The 26,715-nt window shown below is 54.1% G+C and overlaps 2 protein-coding genes and 1 long non-coding RNA gene across 18 annotated transcripts in view; 1 reads left to right on the forward strand and 2 right to left on the reverse strand.

The window, feature by feature from the left end:
- Nucleotides 1-26,715, reverse strand: part of LEMD1 (LEM domain containing 1) — an 82,874-nt gene that overhangs the window by 54,579 nt on the left and 1,580 nt on the right. For 10 of the 14 annotated variants that reach the window (XR_012432188.1, XM_045395764.2, XM_074034401.1 and 7 more), the window contains exon 1: nt 21,583-21,705. The exons of 1 other annotated variant lie outside the window; for it this stretch is intronic. The gene's annotated coding sequence lies outside the window, so the exon portion shown is untranslated. Of the gene's footprint in view, nt 1-15,571; nt 15,671-21,582; nt 21,706-26,715 lie in introns of those variants that run through there. 3 more of the 14 variants (XM_074034411.1, XM_065540632.1, XM_074034398.1) reach the window with 1 other exon arrangement.
- On the reverse strand, nt 640-21,705 carry BLACAT1 (BLACAT1 overlapping LEMD1 locus). 3 transcript variants are annotated; one of them, XM_065540660.1, is made up of 2 exons: nt 21,583-21,705; nt 640-6,811 (listed from the first exon to the last, which is right to left on the reverse strand). In XM_065540660.1, exon 2 carries the CDS (start codon nt 6,773-6,775, stop codon nt 6,674-6,676), a length of 102 nt encoding a protein of 33 aa, XP_065396732.1. In that variant the 5' UTR covers nt 6,776-6,811; nt 21,583-21,705; the 3' UTR covers nt 640-6,673. The 3 variants fall into 3 exon arrangements, with proteins under 3 accessions (XP_065396732.1, XP_065396738.1, XP_065396727.1); XM_065540666.1 differs by lacking the exon at nt 21,583-21,705 and adding an exon at nt 15,572-15,670; XM_065540655.1 differs by lacking the exon at nt 21,583-21,705 and adding an exon at nt 10,767-10,876.
- Nucleotides 7,001-10,770, forward strand: LOC135969732 (uncharacterized). Its single transcript, XR_010585141.2, has 2 exons — nt 7,001-7,957; nt 9,898-10,770. It is a non-coding gene; the product is annotated as an uncharacterized lncRNA (long non-coding RNA).

Below are 26,715 nucleotides of genomic sequence, written 5' to 3' on the forward strand. Positions count from 1 at the left end.
TGATCTCTTCCCAGGCTCAAGGGATCCTCCCACCTCAGCCTCCCAAGTAGCTGGGACTACAGGTGAATGCTACCATGCCTGGCTAATTATATATATATATATAATATATATATATAATTATATATATATATATATAGTAGAGACAAAGTCTGGCTATGTTGCCCAGGCTGGTCTTAACTCCTGAGCTCAAGTGATCCTCCTACCTCGGCTTCACAGGCATAAGCCACTGCGCCTGGCCCTTTCTCTTTCTTAAAAGAACCTTAAGACTATGTGATCACATTGTAGTCCTAAACCACCTTCCCTGTTCCTCACACCCACCCACTCTAGCTGGCTTTATCCCACTATTATTTCTGAGATGGTAAGAGGCACGAGGCCTGGCTTCCTTCAGTTAGAGATAGCACAAGTGAGGCTCACGGAGTTCCAGGGGACCTGGGGTGTCTCCCAAAGCCTCCTTCTTGGCCCCAACACCTCACTTTATGTCCATACTCCTGACTCTTCCCCCAAGTCTCCATTATCCCTCCTCTCAGCAGATTTGATGGAAACAAATGTTTAGCTTCTGCTGCTGCAGTGTATTACAGTGTGAAATAAACATGGATGCCCCTTCTACCCTGACAACATAATACATTTACTGCAAAGGGATATAATAAAGTCTGTTTATTACAGCAATTAACAGAGCAGCGTTTGCCGGCATGCTTTTCAGTGGCAACCAGAAAAGTGCTTACTCCAGGTGCATAGATTCGGGAAACCATGCAACTTGAGCCAAAATGAAACCAATTAGAGGCTTAGTAAATGGGTCCCAGCCACCCCAGGAAACTTAACCATCCACGAGTCAGTTCAGCCAAGATAGAACCTCAGTGCGGGAGTTCAGCATGATATAGATTCCCAGTTTACAGAATTAATCCAGACCTGTCGCCAGGGTTGTGGTCTTGAGGATGTGAAATGTATCCGCCCAACACAGCCACCCAGGTGCTGGGTTCAAATCTTGATAAACTACATAGGGGTATATAGATGGGGAACGTTAGCACCATTGCCTCTCAGGGGTCTCCTGCCACTGCCATGGAGGTGGGGACATAAGGAGAGGACTAGAAGCTGGGCCAGAGGGAACAAACAGAGAAGGAAGAGAAATCCTTTCATTAGACCCTGTCTTCAAGAGCCTGGATTGAAATGTGGCCGTCTTGAGTAGGTGTGGAGAGGAACCTACTTTTCAGCCTGGAGAATGTATGCTATTTTGCTTTAGGCAGAAAGACTGGACAAAGACATGAAGCCGTTTGTTCCAGTTTTTTGGTGGAGGGACAGAAGAAAGGGAAGTACTAGTTGCAATTCCCCAGTGAATCTGATTGCTAATTAACCAAATTTAATTCTCTATCCCCTTTTAGGAGGGCAGGGGTTGGCTTATACGACCAACAGGACATTCTTCAGAATGAAGTTTGATTTTCCCAAGAAGGGAAGTGTCCGCAGTGTCATACGTGTGTAGGAAAAATCCATCCTGATTGGCAGCTCTTTTTTCTCTGGAGCAGTCTCTCAGGGAGACCATGGGGAGTTTTGATCTAGAAAACATAAACCTGGGTGCCTAAGCCAGGTAGAAAACCAAAGGCTCAAAAGGGCAGAGACAAACCCCTGTTAAACAGTTCCCTCTGGCTGAGGGGTGACCTAAGGGGCTCCCCTTTTCTCCATCACTCTTTCCCATCCTCAGGCCTCTGGGAGAAGATGCTGTATTGAAGGATGAGGGCAGAAGCCAGCCTGGCCTCTCTGGAACAGAGAAAGTTAGAGCTTTGAGCATCATGAACAACGGGATAAAAATAGCAGTGTTGCCATGGCAACAGAGGCAGGGAGAGTCCTGAGGATCTGTCTGGGTCCTGCCATCTCCCCCTCCTGCCTTCCTCCCGCCCCTCGGATGGAACACGGGAATAAGCTGAAGGAGGAGAGACGGCTGCCCCAGAAGGGAAAGAGACAGACCGGCAGCCCACGAGGAAAACCCTTGAACTCCAGACTTCAGGGGTTTCTGCCAGCTCCTGAGCTGCCCAGGTCTAGGAGCTCTTGGCTTTTGCAGTTTCTTCCTCAGTATGATGACTTCCTCCAGGGATGCCCTGGGCAGCTACCACTCACCCTCCTGGTGGATGGTTCTGACCTCCTGGGCTCCTCTGTGAAGAGTCAAGGTTCCTATTTCTTCTTCATGATCCTATAGTTCCTATCCCGTGGAAATTCAGAGAAGGGAACCCAGGCGGACTGGCCACAACAACCCCGACACAGTGTGCACTGACCACTCCAGGGATGGCCTGGGGGTCCAGAGGATTCACCCTGATGAGCCAGACACCCTTGTCAGCAATATGGACTTGAGGGGCTGTGTTTGTGTTGGGAGCAGGGTGATGATGGTGACGGCTCTCTCTTGCTCTTGCTTTTGGGTCAGAGAGATAGAACGTTCATTCCTTGGGAACAGATTCTGTTTCTTGGTTCTTGTGGTATTGTCAGCTTGATCGCCTGCTGGGCACAGCAGCCACCTTCAGGAGGAACACCAGACCTCCTGGACCAGTCTGCAAGGAGCCCACTGAACTCAGCAGCCCAGAGAGTTTCTTCTCTGGCAAAAGTCCACCTTTGCAATTGTGAACCAAGTATCTGTCTCCAAAAGTTCCAGCCACATCTGGGCACATCTGATAAGTGTGCCCTTTATCACGCGTGCCTTCCTGTGAGGTAGGGAGGAAATGGGACTCATTGCCACCTGTTATGGAGGAGGCTGGGAGAGAGGAGGCAATTTGCCAAGGTCAGGAGTCAGTCATGGCAGAACACTGTGGGGCTGTGGCTCTCCATCCAGAAACGATCACCAGCACATTCCACCAGCACATCCCCAGCCACTGGGCAAAATGCACATTCAGTCTGTAGACAGGACAAACTCTAGCCTGAGGCTCTTCCCTTTGCAGAAGGCAAGGAATGAGGTGGGGTAGTTTGATCAGCATGGAGATGGGCACATGAGGAGCTGTGCAAAGGGAAGCCTATGGGTTACAAAACTGGAGCAGGGCGCCAGTCCTTGAGATCTTTTCTAGAATCACTTGAGCATCTATCTGCAGGTGGTTGTGGTGGTGGTGATGGTGTGTGTATGTGACAGAGAGAAAGTGAGAGTGTACATAAGAGTGGGGCCTGTGATGGCCTAGACAGGACCTGGAGTCAGAGTCCAGGCCAACTGACTTACTCCCTTTGGGCCTGGCTGTAGGAGGGAAGAGAGGCAGAACTGCAGGGAGCCCTGGGCCCTGGCTAGAGGAAAATACTAGCAGAAGCTCTGGGTGACTTGCCTTTCCCTCTCGCTCCCCCTCTCACTTCTCAGAGCCACCGTACCACTTCCACCCACTCTCCCCACATGTCTGTTGTCTGCACAGAGTGCATCTGTGAGGGCAGAGGAAACCTGCGACCCTCTGGTTCCACAACCCTATGCCCCACTGAGGCTCAACCTCCCAGACTCACAGAGCCCTGGACTCCAAAGGAGACTTAAGAGGAAATTCATGTAATCCCCTATTTACAGTTGAGGAACCTGAGTCTCAGAAATAAGACATGACTAGTCTAAGGTCACATGGTCATTAGTTTCCAAGCAGGGCTAGAAGCCAGGAGACCTGGCTCCCAGCTCAGTGCTCCTTGCGTCCCACTCTAACACTTCATGTGTATTTCAGTTAGTTAATTATTGCTCTTTTTTTCTAAAAGTAACAATCTCCCTATATATTTCTATGAACCCATATGCTACATTCAAAAAGCCCTTCCCTGGGAGCAGAGAAGGAAATGACATTCTAATAAAAAGGTTTCAACCTGAGACAAGAAGCCCCTTGGGTCCTGGGGGCCAGGGTCCTAGGCAACACTCAAGTCACAGGGACCCCAAGCACCCTTCACACTTCTTGATCTTCCATTCAACAGCCTGAAGCCCAAGAGGGAAAATGGCCATGGGAAGTCCTCGCTTTACAGATGGGGAAAACTGATGCCCCCACCTGTCTGCAAGGAGGAATAAGTGCCACACAGCAAGAACAAGAGGCCCGATCTCCTCCACAGAATCATCAACCCATGTGCCCCTCCCTCACCCCAAGGGCTCAGGGCCCCCACCTCAAGGTGGAGTCTCTGGGACAGAACCATGGAGAGAGGATGGGAAGGCAGGGCAGCCAGGCCCACCCCAGAAGGAGCAGAAGCCTGGCCCGAAGTCAGAGGCCCAGGGTGCAGGGTCTGTGAATGCTGGAGCTGCTTTGGTCTTTCCCTATTCCCTGGGCTCATTCAAGGGCCTAGAGGAGGGCACAGGTCTCCAGACTACTTCCGGAGATGCTAAAAGGAGCAAAGTCCCCATTTCCCTGAGAAGGAAACCGAGGGACAACAGAATGTGGGGTTGGGGTGTGCCTGGCTAGAAGCTGCTACCTCCTACTCAGACCATTCCAGCTGCAGTGCTGGCCCCCACCTCAGATCTGGGTGAAGAAGGGACTGCCAGCTTGGTGGCAGAGGACAACTGGACCTCCACCCAGAACATTTTGACCTTGGGACCCCACCCGTGTTCCCAAAGCCAGGGCTCAAGATATCTAGTATCCCTCTGGAGCCAAGGGAGTTCTCCCGGGGGAAGAGGTTCTCTGGATGGGCTCACCGCCAACCCCCTGCAGCCGCAATCCCTGCCAAGGTCTGAGAGGCACACCTGGGGAAAGCTCTCCTCAGCCACCCACTCCCCAGGACGCACTTTCTCCGCTTTCCTGACCTTTCCTCCTGATGAGCCCGTGTGGTCAGGACATAACACCCAATACCTCTGAGTCTCCGGGGATACAGTTTCATCCTCTGCCACAGAAGTGACTTCTCTAGGACTGCAGCCTCGCAGGTGACCGCTAGGGACACACATGCCCTCCAGGCGGCTCTCCGGCCTCTGTATCAAGCTAACTTTTCTGCCCATCTCTCTTCCTCACCCAAGGCCTCTACTATCCAAGAGGACAAATAACCAGGGAGCTTGTCTCCTCTCCTTTGTGACCCCACTGGCCTTTATTGCTGAATCTTGTTGTTTCCTTGAGGGAAGGACTTCTGTTTACAATTCTTTGGATATAAAAGGAAATAACAGATTGTAGAAGGCGGGGGCTGGGAGGTAGGGGCAAAGGAAGGGGATGGAGGATGGGAGGAGGAGCTCAAGCTGTGCTCAAGCCTCATAAAGAGAACCTGGATCCCACCAAATCTGCCCAAAGGCCAGGAAAGGGCCCTGAGTGTGGGTATGAGCTGGGCAGGCAGAGGCTGCCAGCATAGAATGTGCCCTTGCTTCTCCCAGGTTCTGGGCGAACCAGCCGAGGAAGCCTTTTGCCCTCCCTGGTTGCCCAGAGAGGCCCACATTCTAAGGAAAGGGGAGCCCAGACTCTCCTATCTTGAGGCCTTGACTTGTCTACCCAGGTCACCTGTTTACCTGTCAGAAGGGTTATTCTGTCCCTGGGGAGCTAGAGGGGATCTGACTTTGCTCCTTGGCTGAGCTGTTCCCCCATGCGGGAGAACAGGCTTATAGAATCTGCCTGAAGCGTCTCTGCCGCTGGCATTCCTGTCTGCATGTCTTCTAGCCCTGGAGAACTCCAGGATCAAAGACCAAAGGCTAAGTTATACCAAAATGGGGGGAGAGAGGAAGGAAGGAAGAAGGAAAGAGGGAAGGAAATGTTTTTTTCTTTTGCTTCCTACCTCCTGGAAATGGGCTGGGGGTAAGGGCAGAGACTGAAGCTGGAAGGTTGATGGGCGTGGGAGATAAGGGAAAAAGTCAAGGAAAGTCCTAGAGGTCCCCCACCCCAAGAGTTTCCCCTGAAGGCACCACATACAAACGCGGTCCCCTCTATGGCTTCTGAGGAGAGAAGAAAAAGGCAGGGGAGACAGGAGAATCGAGCGAGGGCACGGCTCAGTGCAGGAAAGGGGCCCCTCGGTCTGGCCACCGCAAGACATTCCCTGAGGAGGGGAGTCAGGGCCTGGGGAACAGGCCTCCCCCGATCTGTGCCGCTGGCAAGGAGGCGCCGGCATCACCAACATGGGTGGGTCATGGCCAGGGCTGGAGGAAACACTGCTTTCCAGAGAGCAAGAACAGAGGGAACCGCGGGGCCGCCGGCCACCTCTGCCCTCCTCCTCACTGGGATGACCACCTCAGGCTTGGCCCCACCTGGCCCAGAAGGATGCTGGGAGGGGGCTGGAAAAGGACTCATGCCCCGGTTCCTGGAATCCCAGGAGAGTCTCACACTTCCGCCCCAGAGGCCTTCTCCAGGGTCAGGGCTGCTGGAGGTTCTCTGCTAGAACAGCCAGTTTCCTATTTAGCAACAGCTCTCCTAGCCCAAGGAGGCACATCCCTCATGCGGTTACCCTGAGAAGAGTCCCCCGAAGCTCTCAGGGCAGGAAAGAAGTTTCGCCCCTCGGCCTCCCTGGGGCTTCTCAGTCTCTGGAAGGCATGCGGCAGGTCCTGGGGTTCCCCCTTGTGTGGCTGGGGCCTCTCTCCAAGGAGGTCTGAGAATTGGAAGCTAATGGGTGTGGTGGGCATGAGAAGGATGAGAGGCACACAGGAGGCTGATGCCCTCTGGTGAGAGTCAGGCTGAGAAGAGCACTGGCTAAATCAAGACTTAAGATACACACACGGCTTCCTGCTCCAAGCCCCAGACAGAAGTGGGCACCATCAGGCCGGGGACCTGCTGGGGGCTTGATGGAGGGGCCCTGGTTCTGCTCACACCGCCGTCTCCCGCTCTCTGTGAACTTCCTCCTTCTTCCTCTTCATTTTGCAGAAGCCATGGAGACCACAGAAGCAGGCGAAAGTGAACTGGGGCATGCCCTACACCAGGCTGGGAGAACACTCACCAGAGATCTGCAGGGAAAGGCAGGGGAGGGAGATGGGGCAGGAGAAAGGCAGGAAGAGAGAAGCAAGCTGGGGTTAATGCTCCCAGAACCCTCTGGGTCTGGCCCAGTCATTGCCACTCCCTGAGGCGGCCTGCTAGGTCTCTCACACCGGCTGGGGGAGGAGTCAGGCCTCCAAACAACAGCTCTTTGAAACCTCAGTGTTTCCTGATCTGTGTGGAGCTGATGTCATTCCTCACATTGAAGACTGGGTGAGTCCAAGGGAGGAAAGAGAAGCCCAACTGCTGCCTCCTTTTTTCCCCTCCCACCCGCTCTGCCTCACCTCATCACCATACACCTGGTTGGGGAACAGGAAGCAAGCTGGCTTAAAATAGACTCTGGCTTGTGCCACCTTACACAGGTTCCAGCTGGGGGCTTTCACTCGCTTCTGCAGGTCGCACACGACAGGCCCTCCTCCATCCAAATGCAGACCCCTTCATCCAGTGTAGCTTTACTTTGACACCTGGGACCGAGTCAGATTCCTCCCTTGCTTAACAACCCCAAGTTGTCTGACACCCTAGGAAAGCCTATAGGGAGCGATTATGCCCTTCCTTTGACTGCTCAGAGCAATGCAAATCCCATCCTCACCATGCAGAGAACAGACAGCAAAGAGGGTTCTTTTAGCCAACAGGCTCTTTTATTTAGCACCTATGCTGGGCAAAGGGGTTGAGAGGTAGATGTAAAAGGGTAAAGACATGGTTCTTCCCTGGCACATAAGTCTGAGGCAGAGGCTGAGGCTGGATCTGCCCCAGCTGGACATGTCGTCCCCCACCTCTGGCTAACCCGGCCCTCAGCAGGAGCCAGGGGCCGCTCTGGTATCTGTGGCAGTCTGGCTGGGGAAGAGAGGGAGCTTCGGGAGCTCAGCTTCAGTCTGCAAGAGTATCCCTTTCTACAAAAGCTCCTTTAGGTTTCCCTAGCCTTAGCCACCTGCAGATTTTTCCAGTTCACCTCTCTGCCCTTCCTCTGCCCCTGGGCCTATGGAAAGGGAGCAGAAGTGCATTCAAGCCACTCAAGCCGAGAAGCTGAGAACAAAGGAAGGAAAGCGCCCTGCATGGAGGTCAGGCCCGGGCCTGGTATGAATCACTCCTCTCTCCAGGAAGAACATGAGGACAAGCAGGTGAGTGAAGCCCAAGTGCTGCGGGGAAGGAGGGAGGCACAGGGCTATGCCGGAGGGGTTAGGAATAGAGAAGCATGAGGCGCCTCCCTTCTCCAGCCCCTCAAGCAATAGAGATTGCATAGGATGTCCTGGGCTACCCTAGCAAGGCACATGTGCAAAGTGGTTTCACTGCCTTTGAGGAATGCGGCATGGCCCAGGTGGTGGCTCTCTGGACAGTTCCACCGGTCTGGCCAACCTTGCCCTTTTGGAAAAACTTCCTTCGTGTTTCTCCAGACAAAGCGGAGGCCCACACCAAGCACAGTGCCCGGTGGAGCCAAGTCCTGTCAAGATTCTCCCCTGCCTCAGTCTCTCAGCATCCCAGTAATACAGCTATTAGCTGTAATTAATAGGTGCAATGCATTTCCACTGGCCAGCTGGATGGGCAGGAGGCCCAGCTTGAGTCAGCATGGGTAGGTAGGCTGGTTATTTAATAACCCGATTTCCAGCATCATTTACACACCCACTCTGGCAGAGTATATATAGTTAGCAGAGAGCAACCTCCAGGATATATATAGAGCCGAGACACAACTACTATATTTCTAGATCTATCCACTGCAGCTATCTCTGGATCCCTCCTGTGACAAACCTAGAGAGAGACAGGGATCCAATCTGGGACTTAGGTGGCCTGGGTTCTATTCCTGGCTCTGATGCTAACATGCTATGTCATCCTAAGCAAGTGACTACATCTCTCTGGGCCTTCATTACCTCATTTCAGTGTGTACCAGGAGGTTAGGCAAGGTTTAACACTAAGACCCCAAACCTAAGGGGGTGGAATCCTAATTTGATCAGGAAGAAGGGAGGGTGGGCAGGTGGATTCCCTTGTAATCAGTTATTGTCATGTGTGCACTTCTCTTGCTGGGGGTGTAAGTCAAGGGTACGATCAACAAAGCATTCCCATGATTATTGAAAAATACATGGGGAGAAACTGACAGGCACGACAAGGCTGATCTGGGAAGGAACTCACAACTAAAACAAGCCAGGTATGTAGTAGCCCCACAAACAGGTCAAGGTGCAGCTTAGGGTCTCTGGCCTCAGGGTGCATCGATCCCCTTCCCTTTTCACCTCACTTCCTTTTCAATGACTGTTCTTTCGTAAAAACAGCAAAATATACCCCCTTAAGTGACCCGTTCCTCCCCTGGGTCCTTTGGGGAATTTAAGAAAATCCTGGCTTTTTGGCTGTGCTTGTCACTGTAGGGAAGGATAGGGTGTGAAGTCACAGGAACCAGAACCTACACATCAGAGGAAAGGAGAGCTAACGAAGCTGGCCAGGAGCTGGACTAGGGCCTGCAGCCTGGCTCCTGAGAAGTGTTCGAGGGCTGGCTGCCTGCCTCAGTGGGGTTCCTGGGTCCTTGCATCTAAGAGCAGAAAGTATAATAAACGGGGCCTGGTTATTCTGCTTAGGTCTTTGCTCTAAAGTGCTCTGGTTATCCTTCCTTTTCTCTAACAGGGTCTCTAAAAGGGTCCTCACTGTAAGGTGCACAACTCCAAGCCCGGGAGGCTGTCTGGGCTCTGTCTGTAGCAGGCAGATTGCTGGGCTGGCCCCTGAAGTGGGGGAACATGGGGCAGAGAATTCCAACCCACTTCAGTGGACCCCTGCCCGCTGTGAACCCCACTCCTCCCTCAGAGTCCCCAGCAGCAGGTACCTGGGGAGTCCCTCTGCCAGGCTGTGGTCTCTGCTCCTCTCTGCTCTGCCCGGGCAGGGGTCCTGTCAACTCTCTTCCCTGTCTTTACCCCTTCACCCTTGGCAGAGGGCTCCAGTACCAGCTAGAGGCTCCCTGAAGTCAGGTCCCTTTGCTGCATCTATTTGAGGGGGAGGAGTCTGGACTAGTGCCTGGGTCCATTCCCCACTCATCAGAGCTCATCATGGGAACTCCCCTCCCACCCTCCCGCTCCTTTTCCAGGCCCATAGTCCAGGAGGGACTAAGGAATGGAAAAACAGCCCCCAGAAGCCCAGAAGAGGACAGAGAGGCGGGGCGGACACTGGACAAACCTCCTGCTGTCACACAGTTGGCTGCATCTGACTGCAAGCTGTTGGCCCTGGCTTCTTCCCCATCCTCCTCTCTGGCTTTTTCCCAGCTCAGGTCCAAGATGGTTTACAGTCTGGGGGCATAGACGATGCCCTGCCCAGCGAGCTTTGTGGGAGCCAAGCAGAAGAGATGCCAATCCATCCTCCCCCACCACTAGGAGGTTCCTCGGCCTCCCTGCTGATCCCTTCCCTTGGCCTGACCCCCACATCTCTCTGTGCCAGATACTCTCCCAGGGTCCTCCAACCCTTGCACCTCTGGCAAAAATGGGGCAGTGAGTCAGAGACAGTATGAACATGTGGAAGAACCAAGAGAAAGAGGAGACTCAGAGCAGGCCAGAAAGTAAGATAAAAAGAAATCCAGGGCCCCAGGCTTGCAGACCACAAACTCCTAGGTGTCTCCAATTTTGGCAATGTCCTTCATCAAAGTGGGCGGCAGCGGGGGTGGAAGGCTAGGAAGCTATTTAAAAGTGTTGGGACATGCCAGGAATTCTCTGATAAACAAGAAGAGGGATATTGCGCCCCCCACGACCCATCCCTTCATCTCCCAAGGCAGAGAGCAGAGGCACTCTCAGCAAGGCAACCGCCACCCTCACTCCCCGCCACCCCCCACCCCAGGTAAAGGGCAAAAGAGAAGTGACCCAGTAAGGAGGGTGTGCCCTCGGCGCCTCTAGAACAAAGCTGAGCCCTCCGCCCCCTCCCCGGCTCCCTTAGCACCGCGCCTCAGTAATTAAAATATGAATTCACCTTCCCTCCCTGAGCCATTCATCACTGCGAAGGGAAGCAGCTGCGGCTTAGGAGACCGGATTTGGGGGATTAGCTCGGGTGGTGGAGCAGACACACCAGGAGAAAGAATTAAAAAGGAAGGGGGTGAATTGGTTTTCTCTCCCCACCTCCTCCCTCTCCCTCTCCCTCTGGCCACCACGGAGCCTCCTATCCCACCCCTTCCCCCAAAGCCTAGCCTCTGCAGGTTTCTGGGAACTGTAGTCTACAAGACCGTGTTGATAAACAGGCAGGCCAGGGGTGGGTAGTGGCACAAACTACAGATCCCAGGACTTCTTCCTGGAGTTGGCAGCAGCAAAACTGGGCACAGGCCTCCAGTCTGGGAGAAACCCGCATTCTCCTTGGAGGTTAACTCCTTCTTGGCCTGCTTGAGCCTGAGCTCCAGCCTCTGGTTCACCAAGCTCTCTGGAATCACAGGCCAAGGCCTCTGCCTCCAATGGCCTTCAGAGGCCACAGACCCTAGCTTGCCAGGCCAGCCCCCCTTGTATCTTGCTTGCCCACCTATGGAGAAAGCTCCCTCCACTTTTCCAGACTGCAAGGGCAGCCAGGCATTCTCAGTGGTTCTGAGATTCTCGGGAGCTGGAGAGGTCAGAACAGCAATAGTCCTGAAATGTCTTTGTGGCCTGCACCCAGGGTTTTCCAGCCTGGCTGGGCAGAGGCTGGCCCACCCTAAGAGTGGGCAACATGACAGACAGCAGCAGCTGGGAACCGGTGGACCAGACTGTCAGCGCCAGAACGAACCCCAAAGGTCTGACTTTAGTGTCAAACTTTTGAAAGCTGGGGACAGAGACTTTTTTCCCCCCAATAGTCTTTATATTTAGGAAGGAGTAAGGCTTAGCAGTCAAACTCTATTTCCACTAAAAATGGGACAAATACAATAAGAGAGAGTCATCTGAATTCAGTGTTATTAAACACGGGCCCACTCTCGCAAGGGAGGCCTTATGCTGGGTATATCTGAGGACTGTAAAAAAGACTTAGATTGCTGGGAATAAAGTTTCAGCCATCTGCAGGTAGGGGACAGGACATATGCAGCCCTCTGATCTGTGAATCCTCCACGGAGAAGGGGCATGAGGGCAACTTGCTTATTCAATGCAGTTGAACAATTATGTGAAATATACAATTGCATATCTTCTCCGGGCCTGTCCCATGGGCAGTAGCCACAGAAGACAAAGAATAGAATGGAGATCCACCTTTGTAACCCCAGAAGCAATCCAGGCCCAGCCCCAGCAAAGCAAGGACTGTCTTGGGTGAGTTGCTGAGCTGTGAGCTTGCTCTATGTTTCTGCTGGTGGCAACTTACCTCTTTTCTCCCAGTTCACACTTCATTCAACAAACATTTACTCAGCCATCCCTACAAAGTGCCTTGCCTTGCTAGAGCTTCACAGAGGTTTAATCTCTGGAATGGCTCATCTGTACCCTTCCTCCCAAGCCCAGCCCAGTGCTGGGGACTACCCCAGCAAACTGAACAACAGGATTCCTGGGAGGGACCCAGTTGCAGGGGGCAGGAAGCGAGCATGGCTCTAACCTGGCTTTCCAGTTAGGAGATCAGGAGTTAAGGGAAAGCAAATCAGTTGCCTGGACAGCCTCAGAGCAGGGTAGGGAATAGGATAGGCTCACTGTGGGCCCAGAGCAGCTGGACAATGAGGGAGGTGGAGGAAGGTGCCAGCCATCTCTGAACTCTGGGTGAGAGAACCCAGAGGGCAAGTAAGAAACCCTGGCCAATTCTCATGCCTTGCTCCTTTCACCATCTAAGCTGGGGCAGGAGGGGAAGTAGCCTGGATCAGCCCCAGCAAAAACCCAGCTGGCTTGGGATTTCTCTTTGCTTCTCCTATTGTTCTGATCCCCGCCCCCCCCCCACCGCCCCGCAACCTCTTGTGGGAAAAGGAAAACCAGTGATGGACAAAGGGTGATTGGAGTTGGGCCATGGGGCCAATTTGTGGACGTGCATCCAATAGAGACCTCCAATAGAGACCTCGTGAGAACAACCTCCCGTGTGGGTACAGCACTCCCTGGTTTTCAGAGTACTTTCCCATGCACTGGTGTTGGCTCTCCCAATATACAGCATGATGTGCTAAGAGCATGGGTTTTGGCACCAGACCATGTGGGTTCAAGTCCCAGTTCTGCTCCTTCCTATCCATATGAACTTGGGCCAATTTCTTAGCTCCCTGTGCCTCAGACTTCCTATAAGTAAAATAAGCTAATAGTAGACAGGACTGTCTGGAGGATGAAATGGGTTAGTGCAGCTAAGGTGGTTAGAATCATGGGTTACATAGTAGGTACCCAGTAAATGTTGGTTGGTAAAATTAAGGGCTCTGAGATATTATAAGAAACTTGCCTTCTGATTGTCAATACCAAATCTAGCGCTTTTATAATTATTCAGTGGTCTGTCTTAGGCAGACTGGGGACTGGAACAGGGGGTAGAAGGCGGGACACAAGGATGCTTCCTCTTCTACCACAGCCACCTGTTGGAATCTTCCAGGATGGTAGGGATAAAGTCAGGCCGATTTAAAAGGGGGCAGGGGAAGGAATGTGGGAGTGGAGACAGGCATAGGGAGGAGCCAGGCAAGCAGAGTGACAAGCAGGACTGGGGCAGGGAGGGCTGGTGGCCTTCACACACTGCAGGAGGGGGCAGCTCCTGGAGACAGTAGCACACCAGGAACAAGGGGCCCTGGAATCCAGCCTGCCGCCCAGGGGGGAGCGCCTGCCTTCCTAGCTTCACTCTGCAGAAACCTCCTCTTCCCTCGTGGCCAGCATGGAGTGTTCCCATTTCAGCCTCAGAAAGGGCCCAGAGGTCTCCTTACACAGAAAAAAGGCTGCGGATTCCAAGCTGACCTCGGAGAAAGGCGTGAAGGAGTGAGGCACTAGCACAGGCCCAAGTCTTCATGGCCTGAGGCCCTTGATTCCAGCCCCCAAATCTCTGGCCATGAGCCAGGCCTCAGTAACTTGGCAAGGGGGAAGGAACTGACTCAGAAAGCTCAGCACACCCTGAAGGTCTCCTTCCTTCCTTAGAGGGAATCTCCCTCTGGAATCACTGGCCCAGTCTCTTCATTCCAGAGTGAGGAAACAGGGCCAGAAGGGAAGTGACTGGGCCAAGGTCACACCCGATCCCAGGTTACCAGATCCCGTGATGCCCCACCCCCAAGCAGAGCCTCCTTCTGGTGCCCCTTGGTGGCTGGCTCCGAACCTGGTCCCGTGGGAGGTGCAGTTGCTGCAGGAGAAGGAGCTCGCCCCTCACTGTAGCCCATGGCTTTTAGCCCTACATGAGTTTGGGACAGCAATCACATAGGAATGAAAAGCCATAGGCCACAGCAGAGTGGAGGGGTCCAGCGGCAGGAATCTCACAGGGAGGTGAGAGGCTGAGGCACCTGAGAAGCCCTCACTCCCCTTCTCAGCACCCCCCACACCAGACCCACCCACACTGCCTCCCTCCCAGACGAGGCCCCCCAGGTTAAATTCTCTCACCATCCTCTACCACCTGCACTAAAGCCATCCCAGTAATGAGTTTCCAGTTCTTGCCCTACAAAGGACTCACACAATGGTCCTCACTCCAGGGTATGAGGAGGGGTGGCTTCCTGGCCATAAAGGACCTCCTCAAATTCCCTTAATTAGCTTCCAGCCCCCTGCCCAGGGTCCTTAACTACCCCTCCCCTAGAGAATAAGGCCGGATCTTTTCAAGGCTTTGCTGCTGCCAGTACCCAGGACAGGGGGGGCCCAAGTTAGCCTCCCTCCTTGCAAAGCTTAACTCTTTCTAGTCCAACCACTGGAAGCACAGTGGGCAAAGGAGGGTCTGGGTAAAGGAGGGCAGTGATGAGGACCTGCCCTTTGTTTAGAGGGGTAAATAGGTTTCTTGAGTGCCCCCAGGGGTGGCGGCTGGGCCACCCTACCCAGACCAGTCTGGGTGGTTACCGACAACACCCATTCTTGCATAGTTCAGAGGACAGTGAGATCTCCATCTCCAGACCCGGTTGGAGGCAGAAAGAGGGCTGCAGCTGAAACCTCCCCAGGCTGAGGGCAGCTCACTCTGGAGCCATCCCTGACAAGGCTGTGGGAGAGCTGCGCAGTGCCCTGCCGCTCTCATTGGCAGGACATGGGGGTTAGCACAGACATCTCCAGGAATGGACTGAAGAGCTGAGTTGAGGGGAACCAAGGTCTCAGGGCCCTGGAAAAGATGTGTTCTAATCACAAGTACCATTTTCCCAGCCCCTCCCCTGTGACGGGTCAGCTGTAGGCATCAGCTTCAGAGAAGTGGGCCTCTAGGGCTCCTGCTAGCCCAGGCTCAGGAAAGCCCCAGGGGCCTCAGACCTCTCCCAGGGGTCCCCAAGAAGATGGTAAGAGGCCTCAGGCCCAGATCAGGCCCTACCTCTGCCAGGCAGTAGCTGCCACTCCCACCCCAACTGTACCCTCAGCCCCAGGGCCACACTTGCTGGCTCTCTGCACGACCCTGGTTGAAGCAACCTGCTTTCACTGGACAGGAATCCTGCATTCCCCAACAACAGCACAGCACAGCACGGCACAGCACGCCCCTCCACACACTCCAGCCATGCCCAACCTTAAGGGCCAAACAACTAGGCATCCTGCAGCCTCCCACCTGAACTTTGGGTCATCCACCCCAGCCCCAACCCCCTCTGGTTCTCCTTTCCATCCTTTCTCATGGGCCCCCAGAACCCCAGACCCAGGCCCTGCATAAAGCCATGGACTCTAGGCAGAATGCCCTCAGCTCCCTCCCAGGGGATGCTGGGCCAGGGGCTGGGGGTCCCAGGGGCTGCTCACCTGGCGGACTCAACAAGGCCCCCTTTCCCTCGCAGTCCGCCTCACAATTCCCCGCAGAGCCACTTCCTGCCTTCCAGGCAGCCACTCACTCCTCCACTCACCCCCGAGAAGCTCCACGCCCCAGCGAGGGCAGGCCTCCTCCCTCCCCCTGCCCGCCCACCACCGGCCTGGGCTGAGCTGTACCCAACTCAACTTGACTCACTTGTGACCCGCCCCTCCCCCAGCCCTGAGGACGGTGGGGGTGGGGGCGGGCTGGGCAGGCGGGGCGGTCAGGTATTCCTTCAACCCTGACTTGGGCCTGAGTAACAAAGGTCTCATTGAGCCTCTGGCTGTCTGGTCGGTGAAGCACAAACCTCTTGTATCTCTGGCTTTTGATCTCACTCCCTCTGAACCAGCCATGTATTACTCACGTCCCCCTGCCGGGCCATTGGTGCGGAGGGGCTGTTTGGTCCCTCCCTCCCTCCCCATCTCCTTTCTCTCCTTCCTTCCCCTGCCGCTCCCCTCCGGCCTTTTTATAGTTTAATTTTTGGCAGGAGACCTGAGATGGCTCCCTGCAGGCCCCCTCTCCTGCCTGGCCCCCTCCCCTTCTCCGCAGCCCTGGTTCCTCTTCTCACCCATACCCCTATTCTGCTCCTACCACTCCCCTGCCCTGGGGGGACAAGGTCAGCACTTGTCTGTCCTTCCATTTCCTTTCTCAGACCTGCCCGAGCCTGGCCCCCTCCACCCACCCTCACCCAGTCCTTCACTTGGATTCCTAGCGATAGCCTGCCAATCCCAGCTGCCTATCCCTGGGCACATGAAGGGCTCAGCCCCTGGCCTGCCTACCAATCCCAGACCACCTGACAAGCTCCAAGTAAGCTCTGGAAGCGGGGCATCTCTCTCTAAGGTGTCTGGGCCAGAGGGACTGGGCTGGGGATGGAGGTGGGGACAGCCATCATGTCTCAGGCCGGACTGAACCTCACTTAGAATATGGAGGAAGAAGAAGCAGGTCAAGCCTCACCTCCTTTCCCGAGGAAACCCTCCTTCCTCCAATCCAAGAACCTGGGCAGTGAAAAGCCGCTGCTGGGCAAGAACCCCAAGGACTTCCCCTCCTCAAGCTGGGGCCATGCCCACGATTCCTGTCTCCTCTGTGCCCACCACAACCTTTCTGCAGCTTGCTGGTGGTGAGAACTGGGGCCCAGCAGCCCAAGGGGCCCAAGGGACATCCCCTGTATATAAGGGCCACCTTACAGGGCCACTGGAACATTTTCTCTTTTGCTTCCCCTGGCTCTATCCCCCAGGATCCCTTTCTTCCTTGGCCACTCCAGGGAGAGAGGCAGTCACCTTTGAGGTCTGAGTTCTCCCCAGAAATGCCAACAGATGCTAAGAATTCCCATGGTGGCCAACTCTAGAGCCCTGCCCATCCCCCACACCTACCACCTGTGGCCTCCTCTCCACTTCAGGAGTTTCCACCCCTCCCTGGCCCTCAGGTACTCCCATTCAGCTGGATTTGGGAAACTTCTGCCCCAACAGAGGCCCCATTCTTCCTGCCGCAGGCTCCCATTGTCCCTCATGACTCCACACATTCTTGGGCCTCTAATGAGAAGTGGAGACAGCCACCCGCCCTGCCGGCCTGCCCTTGCTGTCAGCACAGCCTGGGCCCTGCTGCCTGTGGCAGGAGTTGGGGGGAGTGGGCAGGGGGGTAACCAGGAGGGAATAAAAAGAGGTGGGAGACAAAACAGGAGCGAGGGGGAGATGGAACTGAGAGACACAGAGATAGACACTGAGATAAATTGTGAAGAAGAGGACAGAGGTGATAGTAGATGGAAATGTAGAAGAAACTCAACAGGAGAAAAAAGGAGAGAAGGGGAAAAGAAACTTTTTTTTTTTTTAGTGAAAACTGTGTCATGCATCTAGGTCCCCCTTAATGATCATCTTTCAGTAACACAAATATTTATTATTATTGCCATTTGGTAGATGAGAAAACTGAGGTTGATGGAGGCTACAACTTGCCTGGATGGATATTTTTTGCTCTTAGAGGAGAGGGGAGGAGAAGCCTGAGAGAAAGAGAAAGCAGAGAGCCAGAAAAGAAGAATGCTGACAAAGAGAAAGTGGAGGCAGAGGTGGAATGCAGGCAGAACCGGAGGCAGCAGGGAGAGATGAGGGGGCCTGGGGGAAGAGGTGGAGGGAGGGCTGGGAAGAAGACCTCAGGTGTCCCTGGCCTGATTGGCTGGTGGGTGTGCCCTCCCCTCCTCTCTAGGAGTCCCTTAATCTTAGCACAAGCTGCAGAAGCCAGGTCCAGCATGAAAACTAAAGCCTGTTTCACTAGGGAGCAGGGTGCAGCAACTCCTTTTAGGGAGCCCCCAGTCCCACCATTTCCTTCAAGGGCACACAGTCACCCTGGACCTCAGCCCACATCAGGGCACTGGTTGGAGATGGCTCTGGTTGAGGCTAAGCCAGGAGGAGAACTCCTTTGCAAGAAGAGTGAACCATTACCCCTCCACAGCAGAGAAAGACACAGAGGGAAGGGCCAGGGGAGCAAACTGGGATCAGTCCAAGAAAGGAAAGAAGTAGGACTGTTCCAACAGGAGCCAGTGGGCTTCCTGTCACTGGAGATCATCAAACACAGGGAACACAGCCACTTCTCGGACCCACTGCCTGGCACACAGTAGCTGCTTAATAAATGGTAAGCTAATGTAGAAGGGATCCTTGCACCTGGAAGTAAGTTAGACAGATAAAACCTAAGGTCCCAACAACTCCAAAATTTCATGAGTCTACATTGGAGCTGACTCGTCCTCTCAGAGCCTTTCATAGACTTACGTACCCTTTGCAGGGACTTAGAGCTCAGCAGACCTGCCTTTGCCCATGGTGGAAGGGAACCAGGGTATTAAGCCACTTGCCTTTACCACCCCACATATACTCCAACCCAAAAAGACTAAATCAGAAGCATTTCAGATTATTCGATAGATGTTGGCTGAATGGTATAGATACACATTCAATGAATGAATGAATGAATGGCTGATGAAGCTTGGAAACAAGAGCAAGAGATCTAAGCTCTCCTGTATTTCAAGCCTGGTGTGTGCCTGGAGCTCCTTCATGCCTGTCCCCTCAGGGAAGAGAGTCCCTGGGCTGGAACAGGTTGTGGGGTGTGAGTGGGGAGAAAGCCTGGAAATCTAATTCCACTCACATGGGGGTGGGAAGGCACTGCTGAAACTTCAGAGAGACTCAGGGGATGTGATTCTGCTATCTGCCCCAAACAAGCCTGCAGATTTGGAGTTGTGGTTCAGACAGATCTGTGCGTTCAGTCCCTGGCCCAGAACCAACACAAGAGAAGGCTAGTTTCATGAAGATGGACCCAGCAGGCTGCCACATACATTGTCCTCCAGACCTGCACTAGACCAGCAGTGTGCTTGCTATGGAGAACAAGATGACCTCCTTATTTTTAGGCCACTAGGTAGCCTTTCCCCATGACTCCGGTCCCCTCTGCTCCCAGGTTCCATCTCTACTCCAAACCATGGACAGACAGCTCAGGTTCCCTCTCATTTAACAGCTTGGGAGCCCCCAACTCCCTGAGGTAAAGTGGGGTGGGCACTGCTCTACTGAGCAGGAAAGCACAATTTTTTCCCCCAAGGGCTTTCTCTAGTTGTTCCAGGAGCCTCAGTTCTGAGCCTTCCCAGGCAAACAGAGGGAGGTCCTAGCCTGGCAGCCCTGGGCTCTTAGGGAAGGGAGAGACGGGAGACCTGGCAGTAGTCCCAGGCAATGAAGATAGCAAGAGACCCAGGGGCAGGAGAGCAAACACAGGCAGAAGCTGGGGGAGTCTCTGCAGCCTGGGTACCCCCAGCCTCTGCATCTGATCTCCACTAAGCTCCAAGGTTGGGCTGTGGGAGGGAGGACACAGGGAGGTTCTTGTGTTATAAGAATCTAGCCTCCCCAAGTCCAGGACCCAGGCCACGGTTTTGCCTCTCAGCCAGTAAAGCTGTTAAAAGAAAAATATAAGAATGGGTCACTGGCAAACTCACATGCATTTCAACCTAAGCAATTTATGAATATCGAAATGTCTCAGTCTCTGCCCAAGCACTATTCCTGCCCCCACCCGTTTTCTTCCATGCCCCTCCTCAACCCCCATGGGGTGATGGTGCCCCAGCCTAAAGAACTATGGAGCTGGGCTCTCCCAAGCCCCTGTGGAGTACCTCTTGGAGGAGGAGGCAGACGGAAGAAGGGTGGGGAGAATGGCTTCAGGGACAGCCACTCATGTATCAAACATGCACTGAGCACACACAGTGGGATGGGCAGTGTGCTAGGCACCAGGAGACAGTACTCACTGAGGCCTGGCAGGCAGTCCAGTGGGAAGACAGGCCCACCTGCATATGACTGCAATTCAGAGCAGTCATGTCAGCAGGACTGTGGTTTTCCCCGCCACCCAGTCTTCTTGTCACCTCTTCCAGGGTTACACTGAACTGGATCCTCCCTAGTTGAGGGTCTCTCCTTCCTCTTCATGCCTTTAGGACAGTAGTCCCCAGCTCTGAGACTCCTGGATGTTCTCTTTGTGTGTGGGGGTGTGCGTGGGGTGGGGGTGGGGTGGGGGTGGTATATGGGCAATGGGAGGGGCCCTGAGTCTCACAGAGTGCCCAATGCCACTTGGAGGAAGTGTTACTTGGTGTGAGTGTGTGTGTGTGTGTGTGTGTGTGAGATCCTCCTTTCCTGCCTCGGTGGCAGCCCCAGTGGGCCAATGGAAAGCTGGAATTGAGTGACTGAGAGAAGTTGTTTGCAGCCCCAGGCCTCCTGGAGGGCATAAGCCACCAAAATTACCTCTGAAGGGGGTTTCTTACAGGACAATCCGTTTCCCCTCAATTCAGAGCTCTTTGAACAGGGGTTCCCATCCCAGCCTCAAAAGAGCTGACTTTCCTCCAAAGTTAGCCCTTTTTAAGGCTCAAGTTGAGAAAAGTTGTTCACTGGCAGATGAAGGTATGTAAAAAAAAAAAAAAAAAAAAATTCATCAAGAAAGATTAAATCAGACCAAAAGAAGAATTTGTTAATGAGGGTTACGGAAAGGAAGGCAGTATACAAGTACTTCCAAACAGAGGCTGTGGAATGCTGGTCGGAAGGGAGGGCTCTCCCTTGGGCCCCCAGACGCCCTCTCCTGACCAGCTCAGTACTGGCAGGGCTGGCCAGCTCTTGTTCCCCGGGGGCACCCTGTTATGGACCCTTTCTCAGAAAAGGGGGCAGCTATCCTCATTTAGCTGCCTTCCTGGGCCCCCACCCGGCCAGAGCTCCTCCTCCAGGTAGGCTCCCAGCTCCAGCCCTTCTGAGGTATGCAAGGGCCCCAGGGATGGGGAGGTGGTGGGAGGCAGGCTTATGGCCAACAGGTCCCGCCAGACCTAGACCCCACAGACACAAAGGCTAGGAAGGGCTCTGATGTCTATGGGGAGTAGCTGGTGTCCCCTCTAAGCCTGGGACCGTGTTTGCCTCCACATACACTGGAGTTGGTGGTTTTGCCCACAGACATGGCTTCTCCCAGGCCCCAAACTGGGGTCTCCTGGGGCCCTCTGTTCCAAGGGTACCAGACAAACATATGCACAGGTGTCACAAAGCCCTGATCCCTATCCCCTTTACAGCCCCTTCCTCATACCACTCCATACCATGGGGTATAAAGGAAACAGTGGAGGCACTGCAAGTGGGTTTCACTCAGAGGGGACAGGAGGATCGGCTACCTCCGGAGCCAAGGCTCCCTCTCACACTCCCCCCAATCCCACCAGCGGCAAAATCCTTTAAAAGGAACAAAGGCAATGGGGGCGGGGAGGGGGCTTCCTCTTTGGTCGACCTAGGGCGGCGGTTGACGCAGCCTGCCGCCGGTCAGCTTTCAGGTGAGTGCCAGAACCCGCATCCAGCCCATGCCTCAAGGTCCCCTCTTCTCCCAGCCAAGCCCGGGGCAGGGAGGCAAGTCCCCCTCAGCCGCTCTCGGGTCCCCAACCCGGCCAAGGGGTCGCCTACTCGCAGCACTTTCTGCCTATTTGTTTTCGCTCAGTACTCACAGTTTAGATGCTAAGCCGGCTCCTCTCGCACTCACTTCCTTTGTCTCTCTCTCTCTCTTTCTCTCTCCCCCTCACCAATCTCTCTCTTCCCTCCTTGTCCGATTCTCTGCTGTAGCTTCCAGTGGAGAAAAATAATTATTCTTCTCAATGGGTTCACACAGGGCGCACGCACACACGCGCGCGCACACACACCCCGCCGAGGTACCCAATCAATGCACTAATCTTCGGGGTCCCTTTAACCTCTGCGGATGACTCCGGGAGTTAATTATGAAGCCTATTTCGGCGCGGCATAAATATGCATTAAGATAGGAAATGACAACCGATGCGCTGAACTTCAGGGAATTGGCATTTAGACGGACTCCGTCTCGCCGCCCCCCACTCCCTCCGTGGCCCCATGAGCCATCTCCACAGCCTCGCGCCTTCCCGGGCTCGCAACGCCTATCACAAGCTTCCACCCGGGCTTCAGGGGGCCCCCGTGGCGGCTTGGGCGCTGCACCGGTGCCGGGAGACCCCCTCGTGCGCCCTCTGCGGTCGGGGCAGACCCTCAGCCGGAGCTTCTTCCTCCCCCACCCCTGCAGGCGGGGCCCAGTCTGCGACACCCCCAGCACGGGCTCAGCCTGTGAACAAACTCCGAGCTCAGTACTCGGAGGAACTGGCGAGAGCGGGACGGCTACCTGCCCGCACGCCCGAATTCCGGGCACAGCTAGAAAGACCGGGACGCGATTCAACTCCCAATCGGGTGAAGCAGCCTCGCGCCTTCGGGTCCCGCCGCCCCCGGTCGGTCCCGACCCGCACACACATGCAGGCATTTGCACACACGCGCGCACACACATGCGCGCACATGCACACACACATATGCACACCCTCGCGCACACAGACACTCCCGCGCGCGCTCACGCCCGCACACACTCAGGGTTATAACAAAGGAAGAGGGGCCAGCGCTGCCTTACTTTTGTCTTTCTTCTCTCTTTTGCAGCCCCCCAGCCCCAGGGCCGGCGTGCCCGGCCCAACCCGCCCTCCGCGCCCCCCCGACGGCCGCGGGCGGCCGGCATTCCGGAGCAGCGCGTCGGAGCAGCAACTTCGCGCCTAGGCGCCCGCACCTCGCAGCCTGGCGGGCGGGAGACAAAAGCTGCGGCGCCGCCGCCGGAGGCCGCGCGGCCAAGGTGTGTTCGCTAATTGTCAGGAAATGTGTGTGTGTGCGGCCGGGAGCCCGCAGGGGCGGGGGAGGGGGACGGAGGAAGAGGAGACCCACCCCTCCTACCCCCGCCACTCGCCAGCGCCGGGTACCCGAACCGGGATTAGAGAATAAATTATCTGCTCTCTTCTCATTGGGCTGTGGCTGAGGACGCCGTCGGCGGCGCCGGGCTGGGAGCTCTCCCGGCTCTTTGCATTCACCGCACAGCTCCAGCTTGCCTCGCTTCGTGGAGGCCGAGAGCCCGGGGCCTCGGCTCCAGACACCAGGGGACACCAGCCAGCTGGCCGCGCCGCCCCTCCCCCGCCACCCGGCTCGGCCTCAGCCCCTTTCCCTCCCAATTCTGGCTTGGGTCTTGGGGACGAAGATACTAGGGAAAAAGAGGCCCAGAAACCGAAGATCCCAGTATCCTTCCTCTTCTCCCGCCACGCCCCCTTCCCAAGGAGGCGGAAGTGGGAGGGAGGGCAGCAGGGGTCAGTCACCTGAGCCCAACCCGCTTCAGTCAGAGAGGGCTTTTAGAGCCCTCGAGAGGATCCCTTCAGTGACCACGGTACATGTCCTGCCCCACACACAATGACAAAGAAGAGATGGCACTAAGGATCTTTGCTTTTCTCCTCTCTTCAGCCCCCTCAACTCCAGTCCAATCTTGTTACTAATTTCCTGGACCTTCCTTTGGCCCACCTTGGCAGACAGCTCATTAACTGTCTGGAAGGAAATGCCTTCTGGTTCAAAGCAGCTTTCTGCCAAGAATTCATTCATTTAGCAAGAAATATGCAGGATCCCCCTCCACCCCCCACGACCACCACCCCTGCCATGATACGGGCTGGGTGCCAGGAATGCAAAAGAAGAAGATCCAGATGAGACAATCATGTTTTAAAAAAGCAACAAATACTGGAGTCAGAGGTGCTATCCCAGTGTGAGAGGTGCTAAACTAAGGTACAGGCCAGGTTTGAACCCAAGAGGCAGGATTGAGTAACTTCAGCCGTTCATTCAATAATAATGTAGCATTTCTTCCATGCCAGGCTCTGTGCTAGGCATTGGGTATATACACAGGGGAACCAGTGCGTGTGGTGCCCAGTCCTCTGGAGTGCACATACACAGGGGAACCAGTGCGTGTGGTGCCCAGTCCTCTGGAGTGCACAGTCTGGTGGACAAGATGGACACTGACTAGTGCAATATGAGCTAATCAGGAGACATTTGGGCAGTGTGAATAATGCGGACTCTTACTCTTCGCTGGGGAGCCCAGAAAGACTTCTCTGAGGAATGAGATCTAAAGGATGAAAGCTGGGTGAAGATGGGATGGTGAGGGGCAAGGAAAGAGTTCTGGTCCGAAGGAACCTGTAGAGAGGCCCTTGAGCTGCTAGTAACTGGCTCATGAGAAGGCAGCGAATCGTCCCACTTGCAGAGAAGGAACACAGGTGGGCCTGGGAAGGACCTGCGGGAACTAGAGAGCTGCCCAGAGTAGTATTTGCAGGTGTAATCCAGGCAGACTTCTCCAGGTTCCGAAGACTAATGTTTTGAAAGAGGCCCAGCTGTGTGTTGCTCTTTCTGAGCCCAACCCCACACTGCAGCCCCCTTTAACTTCTAGTGTCTGATGGTTGCAACTGGGCCAACTTTGTTCCTGCTGAAGACAACCCCAAAATAAAGAACATAGATGACGACATCCCTGTTTCAACCTGTCACTCCCCAGTGGCCTGCACCACTCTGTTTACCTCCTCATTTAGTGACCATTGGCCTTCAACTGGGGGAAGCTATCAATAGCACTGGCTAGACTCCTTTACATGTTCTGGGATTGTATGCTTTCCTGTACATTTACTATCCCTAGATTCTCACAAGAGCCCTGAGGGTTAAGTTTATCTCCATCGGACAGATAGGGAAACAGAGTCAGAAAGAGGCAGTGGCTTGCTTAGTACCATGAACAAATTCATTGGCCAGCAGAATTGTTTGGCTCCCTGCCTTTTCTCTACTAGACTTCAGTTATTTGCTAGCCTCCCAGCTTATCCATGAGCCAGTGATGGTAGGGGCTAAGTAATCCCCTGCCTCTACCAGAGCCTTCAGCACCTAGGACAGGGCCCTGCACACCCAGGCTCTGGGGCCAACCCTGCTGATGTGAGTGGCTATGGTAGAAGGGAAGGAAATGATTAAATAGTAGATTTGGGAAGATGTTATAGCAGAAACTGTTTGGGCTTTGGACTTAACATGCACTTTGATGGGAATTGCCACTGTTACCAACACACTCTGAGCCATGGTTCCCTCATCTGCCAAATGGGATTTAAGATATCCATCTGAGAAGGCTGTTGTGAAGATTAAGTGAAATTGTATATGTGTGGAATGTCTTTGGAAAAATACACAATACACTGCTAATGATAGGTACTTCTGGAAGGGGACCTGAGTGGATGGGGCATCTACTTTCATGGTTCTCCCTCTAGCAGTTGTGATGTTGTACCATGTGCATGTACTACCTGTTCAAAATAAATAATGAAATACTTTAATAAGATAATATGTAAAACAACGTAACAACAATACTAAAATAGGCACTCCATACACTTTTGTTGAACTGAATGAAGTTTTGTAATTTGAAGCACCGAGATGTATTATTGAGGAAAATCACAGAGTCTCCTTCAGAAAGTGATGCTGGCCTGAAGGTTTGCACAGTGCCGTGTCTTCAGGCAAGGGTGAAGATGGCTAACCAGGTGAGATGTTTTCCAGCCCAGAAATTCTACAGTTCAAACCCTCGCTCACAGAGGTAAATAGCATCCCAGCAGGCTCACTTTCTATTGAGAGATCCAAATCCCTGCAGGTAATAGGAGATGTGTGGGGACAAAGCAGGAGTCATGGGGAGGAAAGGCTGTGGGTCTGGGCAACCCCTCAGCAGGCCCCATTCTGTCCAGAGAGGATAAGGCAGAGAGAGACTCCTGATCTGCTGACCTGGTGCTGCTCTTTTCTGGCTTAGTGAGTTAGCTCCCTGCCCAGCCACCCTGTGGCCCCAAAGAAAGCTGAGAGCAGCAGGTGCAGAGCCTAAGGAGGGGAGTGGGCTTTCTCCTGTTACCCTCCAGGGATTGAGGTCCTGGGACAGTGCAGGGCAGCCATTCATCAGCCAGCACAAAGAGACACTCTCTCAGCCACACGGAGACCAGGTCCAGTCACCTCAGACACTGGGGTATAACATCAGTGGGAACTTTAGAGGCGTCTTAAAAAGAGACCTTTGGACTCTCACATCTAGTGGTATTGGTGGAAGGGTTGGGACAGGAAGGAATCATTCTGTGGGAGATCCTGGGGAGGAACAGGCAAAGACAGGCCCCAGCTTCAGTGAAATGGGGGAGGGCAGGTGGAATCAGAAAAGCTAGAAAAATAGGAGTTGGACTGGCGCAGTGGCTCATGCCTGTAATCCCAGCACTTTGGGAGGCCAAGGTGGGCAGATCATTTGAAGTCAGGAGTTCAAGACCAGCCTGGCCAATATGGCGAAACCCCGTCTCTACCTGCCTCCCTCCCCCCCAAAATAAAGAGTTAAAAGAAACAGAAATAGCCGGGCATGGTGGCTCACGGCTGTAATCCCAGCACTTTGGGAGGCTGAGGCGGGCAGATCACCTGAGGTCAGGAGTTCGAAACCAGCCTGGTGAAACCCCAGCTCTACTAAAAATACAAAACTTAGCCAGCTATGGTGATGTGCATCTGTAATTCCAGCTACTCGGGAGGCTGAGGCAGGGGAATCACTTGAACCCGGGAGACGGAGGTTGCAGTGAACCAAGATCTCGATACTGCACTCCAGCCTGGGTGACCAAGCGAGACTCCATCTCAAAAAAAAAAAAAAAAAAAAAATAGAAATAGAAATAATTTATTCTGGCGTAGAAGCAACTAAGAAGGAAGAGAAAGGGAAGGCAAAGGCTCAGGACTGGAGTGGTCATATTTTCATCTAAAGAAAAAATATGGCTGTTCCTTTT

Source organism: Macaca fascicularis, chromosome 1, assembly GCF_037993035.2.
Source record: "Macaca fascicularis isolate 582-1 chromosome 1, T2T-MFA8v1.1".
In the NCBI taxonomy this organism is placed as follows: Eukaryota; Metazoa; Chordata; class Mammalia; order Primates; family Cercopithecidae; genus Macaca; species Macaca fascicularis.